Source organism: Onychostruthus taczanowskii, unplaced genomic scaffold (genome assembly GCF_017590055.1).
Source record: "Onychostruthus taczanowskii isolate IOZ18803 unplaced genomic scaffold, ASM1759005v1 scaffold4, whole genome shotgun sequence".
NCBI lineage: Eukaryota > Metazoa > Chordata > Aves > Passeriformes > Passeridae > Onychostruthus > Onychostruthus taczanowskii.
In genome coordinates this window covers 11,508,854-11,520,912 of record NW_024501459.1, presented here as the reverse complement: position 1 = coordinate 11,520,912, position 12,059 = coordinate 11,508,854, and the positions used below count along the sequence as shown (strand labels likewise).

The 12,059-nt window shown below is 39.7% G+C and overlaps 1 protein-coding gene across 2 annotated transcripts in view; it reads right to left on the bottom strand.

Annotated features, from left to right (window-relative positions):
• The window catches only part of CRISPLD1 (cysteine rich secretory protein LCCL domain containing 1), a 37,023-nt gene extending 28,245 nt beyond the window's left edge, over positions 1-8,778 (bottom strand). The window contains exons 1-2 of one of the 2 annotated variants that reach the window (XM_041412706.1): positions 8,551-8,778; positions 7,314-7,636 (exon numbers count right to left, since the gene is read on the bottom strand). In XM_041412706.1, the coding sequence (XP_041268640.1) occupies positions 7,314-7,571 (258 nt within the window). In that variant the 5' untranslated portion in view covers positions 7,572-7,636; positions 8,551-8,778. Of the gene's footprint in view, positions 1-7,313; positions 7,637-8,550 lie in introns of those variants that run through there. The other variant, XM_041412707.1, reaches the window with a different exon arrangement.
• Positions 8,779-12,059: the final 3,281 nt, after the last annotated feature.

The window sequence follows — 12,059 nt, the reverse complement described above, 5'->3', positions numbered from 1 at the left end:
GAAAAGTGGAAAACCAGAGGGAAAGAGGGCAGGTTCACTCTGAATAGAGCTGCTCTGTTCTTGGCACCTAAAGTGCTCTTCAGCCACTTAGGCAATTCCACAAACCAAAGCCCTCTGCTCAAAAGGAACAGGAATTGTTTTTAATCAAGCATCACTGAAGAGTTTTGGCAAGATGGGCAAGATACACTGAGACATCAAAATGTTTTGTCAGAAAGGTCTAGGAAATTTAAAAGGGCACTTCAGAAGAGAAAAATTCACCAAAACATGTATATCCATTACCAGGTCTTCCTTTATGTTTTCTAATGCTGTTTCAATTCCCCTAGGAATACTACAAAAACAAAAAATCCTCATCTAGGGACTTACAGATACACAGAGAGGAGCTGCTACTCCCTGATTAAACTGATCGTAGAACCTAAATGCATCACAAAATAGCAAGGAAATTTATTTTGATCCCTATTCAGTCCCTATGATGTCATGAATAATCTTTTACTATCATGCAAGAGCTCTATCCACTAGTGGGTTCATATAATCCAAAATCCAATGGTTTCTATTTAACTATAACAGAAGATTGCCTACTGGAAAATTTTACAAATCTAAATAAGCAATATTTCTTAATTTTTTTTCTTCTGAAGTCTTCCTGAAGCTACTGAAATGAAGAGACAAATCTTCAAACCTCCCAAAATATAAGGCCCTGCATAGAAGTTATGAATTAGTCATGGTTTTGAAAGGAGTAATATGGTATTAGCACTTTCAACACATCACTACCAAGGTTTTCAAACTAAGGCCTTGAGAGATATTATACCAAACATCATACCAAACATTATACCAAACTAAGAAAAAATATTTCTTTTTTCCCCTCTGTGAACAAAATATGGGTCCAACACTGCTGCCAAATACACATCCAGAATTTTCCTGAAGAACAACACAGCTATATGGTACAACTATACAGAAAATATGTACAGCTACACACAACTATAAACAAAATATGTTCAGCTACATGTACAGCTACACACAAATAAATATTCTAATCTGAACTGTTTTAAAAGCACCTCTAGAACTTTGTACTTTCTTCACAAGTCTTCCAAAGTAAAACTTTATAGAAGCAAGTTATGGGCTTTGCAATGACATCCCTGGTATTTATTGGCAAGATCTGACCAAAAGACTAGAGATAATGAAATAAGCAAAGACTTCCTCGCCCCAGAAGACACTGGTGTCTCCAATTACAGTAATTACAAAATGCAGTGCATGGCTCGGGGCCAAGAAATACCAGATTGAAATGCTCTGCTATCTATCAAGCTGAAACCTGAATACTCTTAAGTACAGCTGAGGCACACGCATGGAATGAGGATTTCACATGAATCATTTGACTTCTTTGTTTGGGAAAATATGTATGAAATCAAGTAATGAATACTAAAAGAATGGTTTAAAATAGAGTGCATTATAAATTCATTAACCAAAATGACTTTTGTGAATATTATTCTTGGTGAATAATTTTACTTTGCAAACCAAAATGTTTGGAATATAGAGGAATTAACAACTTCCACTATCCAAATAATAATAACTGTTTCTGAAGTCTTGACTGCAATAATCATGAAGAAGATTTGTTTTCATTAATATATTCAGATTTACTAAGGTGCAATATTACCAATGAAATTATTGGGAAAAAGTTTTTCCAATTTCAGTTCATGATATACAACTAATGCTTTAAAAAAAAAGTATTAGGAGTTTATGAGTTTAGAAAGTTTTTTATGTTCTATTAAGCCTTTACAATCTAGTAAGAATTTATTAATATGCAGCAAACCCTTTCTAACTGAATAAAAGAATAAGGGGACTAATTTGCATGAATCCACAACAAATTCCATTGACAAGTATATGACAAAGCATGATGGTTCCACTATTTCCCTAAAGGACAGGTCTTTGGCAAGAGAGGCTGGGCAGGCACAGGCAGCTCCAGCAGAGCAGAGGACCAGGCAAGGACACCTGAGCAGCTGCAGAGCAGCAGAGCCACAGCCCCACTGCTCTGGTCAGGCTAAACAGGGCCAGCAGCTCTTGGCCACAGCTCCCAGTACTCGCTCAAGTGCCTCTTCCACATGCATGTACCCCAAGTGCACACATGGTGTGAAGTCCACATTGGTGGCAACAGCCCAGGAGGGACATGCTGAAAGCATGACACGATGCTCTAAGATCTGTTCAGGTGCTTTAGAAGGGAAGCAGGGAAACCTCATTCCTCTCTCCTCTTTTTCCAGTGTTGTTAAATTCATATGTGCAGCAAAAAGAAAATGTTCCTTACACCTTCCTTTAAAAGGAAGCAATCCAGATAAAAAATATATATAACATGCATTTGCCGTTTTCATAGCACACTGTTCATCATAACCTCAAAAAAAGATTTTTCTTTTTCTATTTAAGTCATAATGTCAACAACCCAAAAACTCTCAGCTTTGAAGGAGGAGGTCTAGGAAAGAATGATCTAACATGCAGTCATAAGGTCATATAAGGCCACTGAGAGGAGTTTCATGAAATTTTGCAATACTGTTCCCTACAGAGGAACTTATGTACATTCTCACACCAGAATTATTCCATATAGAAAAAGAGACAGAAGGAGAGGTGGAAAATCCAAAGCATCCTTAAGAAATGATAGCCAAAACTGAAAATACTGACAGTAACAAATTGCTGGGACCAAACAATATCTTTCAAGAACCTGGTAGAACTTGCTCATTAAACTTCTAATTACTGTGCAGTACATTATCTTTCTTGTTACCACATTAACAAAAAAACAGCACATGGTTGATAATATTTTTAAAAGCTTCTAGAAGATCCTGAGAAACAAGACTAAAAACTGACTTCCACTGGGATGATTTAAAAGGTAAGTTAAAAAAATATGAAATATACAGATAATTACTCCCACATATATTACACCTTGAAGGTGTCAACATGTAAGTGCAGTGAAGTTTTCCACAGAGTTCCTAAGTTACATAAAAATAACAGACAAACAAAATTTAGCTATCATAAGGTAAAGGAAGAAGTGATAAATGACAGAAAAGGGATTTAAGAATACAAAATAATTTTTCAGATTCCCTACAAGATGTGTCCATGGTCTCTGCAGCACACCTTCTCCACAAAAGCCCAAGAAAAGAGAATGCAATATAGTATTCACTATTTAATATAGGCAAAAACAGGATGGGAAAAATAAAAGATAAAGACAGGAGACTCATTAACGCTAAGTGATTGGAAGACAAAATTATTTATAGCATGCAACGTGAATAAATACAAAGTAATAAGGACATTGCTGGAGATAACAGCCAACTATATATACATAGTAGTATAGTAAATGACCTCTTAGCACATTAGAAAGATCTTGAAATCATTGTGAATAGCTCTGTGAAACATGTCAGCTGTAGGACACTAAGTCAAAAAGTAAAACAATGTTGGAAATTATTATGTAGTGAAGAAAATAAATACAACTATAACAATCTGCAGTATGCCATAACTATCCACAGTTTGGTTTGTCTCCTTTGCATTAAAAGGAAAACAGGAAAATGGAACAGCTTTTCAGATAGAACAGTTTTCAAGAAAAGGAATTAGGATTCTTCAGCTGAAAGCCTTGTGATCACTGAGGAAATTATCATTTCTCACAATAAAGAAAAATAAGGCATCAAATAAAAGACCAAGTTTAAAGGAAAACAAATGTACTTTTTCACCCACTGCATAATTAAATTTATAGAGCTCTGCAAACTGATGCCATGGATTCAAAAAATACAAGTGGACTCAGAAGCTTTCAGATTCGTAAAGAAAATTCCATGTGAGAGTATTCTATCTGATGCAAAACAGCAGATTGAGGAAGTCCCTAAGCTGATGTTTGCTGAAAGGTGGGGTGCTTCACTGCAGAAGTTTCTTTTTTCACATGCTTTATTCTTATCCTCTTGTGTTAGTAATCCATTACTGCTCACCACCAGAGCCACAGTACTTGGGAAAATGAATTTTTCATCCAGTAAGTTCAGCCAGACAACCATGAGAACACTTTGTTCATTAGACCTAGCTACTGTGAATCTTACTGTAATTTTAGGTCTCTGAACTATGACAGCCCAGTAATGTTTGCTTTTTTTAAAGCATATGGAAAGTGTGCACAGCTCAGTAATGCAACTTTTTAATTTTTCTTTGGTTTTTTTTTTTTTGTTTTGTTTTGTTTTGTTTTTTTTTGTTTGTTTTTTGTTTGTTTGTTTGGGGGGGGCGTTGGTTTTTGGCTTTGTTTGTTTGTTTTGGTTTTGTTTGGTTGTTTATTTTGGGCTTTGGGGTTTTTTGTTCTGTTTTGTTTTGTTTTTTAATAGAACCAAGATCTTATGCTGCAGGCCTTATCTCAAAGGTAATGCTGGACTTTGTGAATAATAAAACCAATAGCTCCTACCCAATGTTGTTCTCCATCCCACCCACTCCTTAGTTATGCATTCCAATGTTCTTTTATCAGCAGTGGTACTCATCTGATTCTGCCAAACAGGGAGATAATGTCATGACTCAGAATGAAAAAAAAAACCCTAAAATTACTTTTTTTTAAAAATTAAATCTGATTCTTTAAGTACTTGGATCAGTCTCATAATCAACTCAGGTGTGTTCCATCAGCAGGAGCAGGACAGAGGCACTTCAACCAGAGCTGCCTTTTAGTCTGGAACATTTTAGGTAACCTAACAGGGCAGTGAGAGCATGCAGCCCCCACATAATTCTCCCAGCTCCAAGCACTCTTGGATATCTTAACTTTCTCAACTATGCCACAGATTTATGGAGACACAAGTTTATCAGGGAGGCACCTGGACCTTGCTCATCTCCATTCAGGTTCAGTGAGACACAAAACTTCACTCCCCCAAGCAGAACTAGCTCTATTCACAAGGAGAGGGTTTACTAATACAAAGGGCAGTTTACAGGGACATGAGTGTGCCGGTAGAAGGAGACCTGTTTGCCAGCATATCTATACTAAAAAACCACACCAAAAGTAGAGAAAAGTATTTCAGATGCACTCATTTATCTTGCTAAACATCAGGCAAGCATTTAGGTGGATGGTTTCCCTTTTCTGAAGCACTAATAATTATCTTTGGTAAGACATTGAAATTAAAATCTCTAAGAGTACCATAAAAAATATATGTGCAAACAATCAGCAGTCCTGTCCTTTCCTTGTTCTGTTCAAGCAGCATGTGGTTCCCACTGTCTTCTAAACACTCCTGTCTCCATTCCCAATATCCTCTCACCTGCTTCCGCCAGACACAATCTTCCTCCCCATTTCCTAACAGGTTTAGATTTTTCAAATAGCCTCTCTTAGCAAATGTCTGTGCTCTTAACCTCCCTCCATAAACTTCTGATCCAAATCACAGTCTTAACCGTTATCTATTCCTCAAATGCTCTTTCTCTCCATCACAATTCTCAACACCTTTCTGACCGCTCTCTCCACACCCTTCTCATACCCTCCACAGGTATCTATCCCTCTGACCACACACTTTACACAGACCCTTTGCCTTCACAGGTCTCAAACCCTTGCCTATCCAAATCCCTCATTCCCTAGGACATTATGCCAAAATTGAATCCCACCCTCTTGAAAGCTGCTGCCCTGTTCTGAGTAACATCCTTGATGTTAAAACTGGGTAATTGCTTTTCCATGCTACTTGTACTCTCTGGCTCAGGCATCACTGGAGAGCACAGAAAAAACAACAAAACCAAAAGAACTTGTTCCAGATGTAGACCTAACACAGAGTTTAAGCCCAAGTGTGTGCAGTGCTGGAGGAATCTTTGAATAAAGCTGTCAAAAACCTTACTTCTGTGAATATATCCAAATTCTCCTTTCCAAGATATATAAGACAGGAAAATGTAGTATGGCATTAGGAATGGAAAAAACCACATAACTACAAATATCTACACTTTCAGAGAATCTCAAGAAAAAGGCTTGCAGTATTTTAACAAGGGAAAGAAACAGTCTTCCCAATTCTTCTTTTACAAAAATACTTAATAGCTTGTTCTTGAGCTTTCCAGAAAAAAAGCCTGAGTGACTGGGAAAAAAATGTTAACCTCCATTATAGCAAAGTCTGAAAAAATCACAACAGAAAACAAAGCTTATGAGTATGTGCAGACAATTGTAACTGAATGGGTTAAAGTGGTTTCAGGTATTATCATCCCTTTGTAGGGAGATGATCTGTGGCAATATATCCTGTGATTCCATTCCTGACGGCTCTTAGTTTAATACAATAACACTCTTAAACACTTAAGTTTACATAGGTAAACTTAAGTTAAACTGCCTTTAATGGGGGGTGGACTAAAGAACCTTGAAAGGTCCCCTCCAATCTAAACCATCCTATGATTCTACTGATGGTTTAAGCAAGCATGGTTTCTCCAGGACCCACATATGCTCAGTTCAAGCAAATCTCCAACCTGAAAGACACCACTCCAGTCTAGGAAAGATATTTTGATATGGAAATGTGTTAATACAAACCTCTGTCATGGAAAGTGTCAAGAAACCTGTATAATACTTGATATAAACAACTCAACCTATACCAATGCTCCTTCTCTGGTGCATGAACAGATATACCATGTGGACACAGGAAAAAGGTGCCGATAAAAGAAAAGTTGCCCATTTTTGTTAAACCTCTAGACTTCTTAAAAGCTCTAATGACCTGATTTCATCTATTTAGCAAGGAGAGATCGAATCAGCCTTGAACTATGGCACAAAAACAAAGTTCAGAAACATGGAACTTAACGCCACTAATAATAGTCCAAATATAGAGGCTTCTTAAGGAAAAAAAAAAAAAAAAAAAACAGAAATCACATTATTAACTTGAACACAGAAATATACAGCCCTCCAGTAACATGTGCCAACTTAAATAGAAGACTTCCTTGTAGTAAGACCCTCATTTTGTTCAGAAATGCCATCCAACCTAGAAGCATGGGAAAGAATACAGGCATGCTATCTTGAAACTTCATTGCTCAGTACTCTTCTCAGATGGTAACTTTTTAGGCCACAATTACAATCAACTTTATTGAGTGAGTACTGCAATTTTGGAAATTGGCCGCTAACACTGAGGAACTGCCACTTAAATTTAGGACAGCTATGAGAGATTAAACACATTAATATAAGTAGAGCATGACACCTGATCTGCAAACAGGCATTTTTATCTCACAGTTCATACCTGTACCAAAAAAAAACTAAAAAGACAAACAAGTGACACGTTCTTTAAATGAGAAAACAAGCAAGCTAATACTGAAAGTATGCTGTTTTATAAAGTGATAGCAACTATTCTAAGAACATTTTTTTCTGCATGTCACTATCCGTTTTTCCTTACCATATATTCCATATTGGAAGCTGGTGGATACACCTGACCCCGTAATTTATTATGAAGATCCAAGATACTTTGCATATCACTGTCTGTGATAGCCCTTTTCCCTCTCTGCTTGGCGATCCACCACTCACCATCTTCATCCATGTACTTTTCCAAAAGTTCCTCTAAGAGTGTGGCATTGGGAAGAACCATTGCAGAAACTGCTTGAGCTATGAATAGCAAGGTAGTTACTCTGAGCCATTCCTGTACTACATACTTCATGATGAATGATCTCAAAATGCTCAGCAGTTAGCTCCAAGACAAAGTCTTTCTTCCACGTTTGCTGGCTGTAAATGCATAAGAGAGAGTAATGTAATTTGTAGACTGAAGGACTGGCCTGTATGCACTTATTAATCAACAAAATCTCTAGTTCATACAGATTTTGTAACTGTTGTTCTAGGGGAAGAAAGCAGGATGCTGCATTTTTTACTCTAAAAGTGCACACTGTTGATTTGGGAAGATAGCTTATCTCCAGCCTTCTGAAGTTCAGTTTGTTCAAGAGGTTTTATATATTGCATTGATATGCACATTTCAGTGCTTGCATGCAAAAAGCATGCTTTTCATATCTACTTAAAAGGAGCCAGACTTCAATGAAGATTAGACTGTAGATAAGGTCTTCCAGTATTGGAACTTAACAAAAAAAGGTTAAAGGCTAGCAGTCATTGCCAGAGTGTAAACTGAAATCCACAATTAACTTGATACAAAGTATCCCCTCTTAGTGAATTTCAAAATATGACGTTGATTAAAGTTTTTGTTTTATAATGTGCAAAACCCTAATGAAACTAAAGGTATTCAACTCGGACACGAAATCGGAGGAGAGGGCGTTTTTCTAGTCACCAAACAAGGGAAAGCACTGAAAACTCTCAGAAAAAGTAGCACCATTTCCAAGAACGCGATATTCTAACAACGCCTGCTACACGACTGAGTGCTTTAGGCAGGAAAGCCGAGGTCGCTCCGTCACCCCGGGAGAGCACGCGCGAATCCCGCCACACCGGACCCGGCCGCTGGGAGGGAAACACAAAGAGGCGCACGGGCAGAGCCGAGCGCTCCCCAGCGCGCCGCCGCCGCCTCCCGCGCCCGGCCCCGCTCTCCGTGGGGCAGCCGACCCGGCCGGAGCGCCCCCGGCCCCCGGCAGCCCGTCCTCCCGCCGCCGCGGGGAGGATGCTGCGGGGAGGATGCTGCTCCCCGCCAGTGTCCTTACCCCTCCGGCGGCGGCTGCCTGCTCTCCCCGCAGCCAGCTTCGCTCCGCCGCCCGCCTCCTCGCCACGCCCGCCTCGGGCCGGGGGGCGCGGGCACGGCCTCGCCCCGCCGGCTGCGGCGGAGCAGCGCTGGGACGTGTCCAGCAGCGGAGCCGCGGCGCGGGGCTGCCGCCGAGCTCAGCCGCCGCCGCCGCCCCCGTCTCCCCCGCCCGCCTCCGGGTCGCCACCACCGCCCCGAGTTGCTCCACGCTTCTCCCCACGGCTCCCGCCCCGCCGGGCATTTATCGCAGGCGGCGGTGACGTGCGGCGGACAGCCCTCCCCGGCATCCCGCGGGGCGGGACGGCACGGCCGCGCTCCGGGCGCCGCGCCCGCCCCTGGCCCCGGCCCCGCGCCCTCGCCCCGCCAGCGGCATCGGCACCCGGGGGCGGCGGAACCCGCAACAGCTCCCAGGCCGATACCTGGAGTCCGGCGGGCAGCAAGGGCTGGCTGGCACCGCAGCCTCAAGCAGAAGCTGGCCGCGGTCCTGCAAAAGCGATCGCCCAGAAAAGTCGAGGGAGGCCCCATCCCCAACCGCCTCCATCCTTGGCAGCAGGCAAGAGGATGCTAAACCGGCCTGCTCCTGGTGAGACACGGAAAGAGTAAAAGCTGTGAGCTCCGCAAAAGTCCAGAACATGTGAATACGGCTGGAGGTATCAGGAGAGGAATTTTATTGTGGATTCAAACCAGCCACATGAGACTTCTCTTTGCGAAGTAGAATTCAAAAGTTTGTAAGCACTCATTTCTGTGCATAGCAAGAATAGGCATCAGATACATACTTTTTTTGTATCGAAGTCTTCTAGACTGAAATTTTTTGCGAGCTGATGGGGTTGACATTTCATTTACTTAGTATAATTTGTTACACTGAGCTAACGGCTGGATTGACCAACTTCCAGTCTTCACAGGACTGCTGTATCAGCTTCCAGAAGTTTTCTGTATTTTCATTTTCAGAAACTGAGAGGCTGAGGTTAAAATTCATCAGAATCCAACTGGCTTCAGACCAGCTCTATAAATGCTTCCAAATTTCGTGGGCCCAAGAGAAACAATGCCATGCAAGTAACACACTGCTGCTTCTTGTGCTCTCTCTTTTTCAGTTGTAGTTGTAATTTCCCCAAAGTCTTTGGAACTAAGTGCAGGATGCTATACATACTCTTTTACTTACACACTGTGATATTCAAAAGTTCTTATGCTCCATATTGGTTGATCTTAATAACTTTTTTTCTTGCAATCCTGGAATTGGATTTATGTGCTCAAGTATTGGGCACTAAACTTTTTTTTTTTTTTTAATAACAAGACTGTGTGAGGTAAAACACCACTCTGCAGCTGCATACACAGACTTGATGCAAGTTTTCTCAGCGCTCATGCAACTTACCACTTGTCATTTTGGGTGCAGAAGAATGAGCCATACTTACAGACTGGCCATGCAGAAGAGTTTAAAGAAACAGGAAGGAAACAAAATATTAGAAGAATTTGCTGGAATCTATATGTCACATCTGGATTTTTTTTTTAATACTCACATCACTATTGCATTGCTATATCTTATTTCCATCCTCTTTAGGCTTCTGCAGACCAAGATGCAGATTCTGTGCCATCAAGGCATAGCTTAGCATTATCACCTAGTAAAGTGTCTTTAATTCTGTGTACTGGTATGAGTGTTATTTCATTATAAAGCAGTAGAATAGCTGTATTATTAGACCCAGTAATGCTTGCACACAAAAAACTGAAAAATTTTAAGAGAGTGAGGGTATTTATGGCATTCACATCAACTGGAAATTGCAATAGTTGCCCCTTTCCATCAACAAAAGAATACTTGCTGGGCTTCAAACAGAATATGGATCAAATATCAGTTACTGTCTTTGATTTTGAGTATTCACCATACTTTTTCCTGAAAGCACTTGATCATATTTGGTCTTTGTCAAATTGAAGACATTGTTTTATGATGCAAGTTTCAGATTCATTAAAATAAATGTTAATGTAAAAAGAGATAGGATTCATTGGAATTGGTTTTTTTCTTTTTTTTATTTTTTGGCTATCAATTATTAATTTTTCAGCAAATGAATAAACCCTTTGCACTCCATGACTGTGCCCTTTGAGTTTTTTTTATGGCTCTATGGTTTGTAGCCACATAAAAGTGTTATGATTTTGACAAACAGTATTTTGATACATCCACTAATTTTTGTGTATAATATAATTAAACATTGCTGGATCTCTTTTCTTAATCAGAATGGGAGTGGCCCTTTTCTCTTTTTTCTTTTTTTTTTTTTCTTTTTTTTTTTTTTTTGTTTTTCTGGATTAGTTTAAACCTCTGCCACTGGATACGTAACTGCCACCCACAATTTAAAATTATTATCATAAACAATTAAGCAGCATTCCATCTCTTGAAACTAATACTAAGTATCCTCCCTTACCAAAGGCACATGCAGGCCGTGCATGTGCATGTTCAAACAGATGAACTGAGTAACTCTTTTCTGAATTGCTGTAACAGCAACAACAAAAATTGCAACCAAAAACCCACTTCAAAGAAATTAGTAATAGGTACATGCTGCACAAAGAAAATATGGCACTAAGAAAATCCTTGAAAGGAAGATTTTAGCCTGAACTTTGGCTAAAAGAGATTTAAAGTGTGAGGGGAAAAAAGTATCTTCTGGTGTCTGAATCTTCCTGCATTTGATGAGAGCAAGTTCCAGCAGTCATTGTACATCAACAAGGGTATGAATAAAAGATACTTTACTTCACCATCAATTTGCTTTCCTAATAGAAAGAATATATGGAGTATGCAAATATGGATAATTGGGCTAAGAAAGAATGACACCGCCAGTTAAGAAGACAAGGAAAGACTGTAATACATATAAAGAATATTTAACAAATCTGCTGAACTGTAAGAGTTGGAATTTAATTTAAAACAGAAGGAAGAATCTGAATCCAGGCCATTTTTCTGTTGATTTTAAGTGGCTTTAGCTAATCCACCTTGTGATTTTCTGCTTGATGTTATAACATCACAGCACTGTATTGACTAAAATAGCCACTAAAAATTCTGATCCATGCAATTTGCATCTTGTTTTTACTTAAAAATTAGACTCACAAAAACAGTGTTTAGTTGTTACCTGTTCCTGATGGTGACTAAAAAGGCAACTAATAATCATGGGAACATTTTTTTGCCAGAAAGACCTGCTGTACATCTGAAGTTTAACCCCTGGAGGTGTACATTTATGAGTTTATCACAAACTTGCTGTCAGACACATAAACTCCAGTGACTCCCAAATCAGGATCCCCATTTGCCTGTCTGTACTAACAATGTGGCCAATTGTTTCAGACTGACACAAAAATGGCCAAGCAGGAGATATTTCAAGAGGCATGTCTCTACAGAGAGAGACCAGTTTTCAGATTTAGTCTCTTCTTAATGTAGATCAGGTCCTTGAATGCTCCTTTGCTGTGATCCAATATGCCTGCTATGTTGCTGAGTGGTCTTAACTG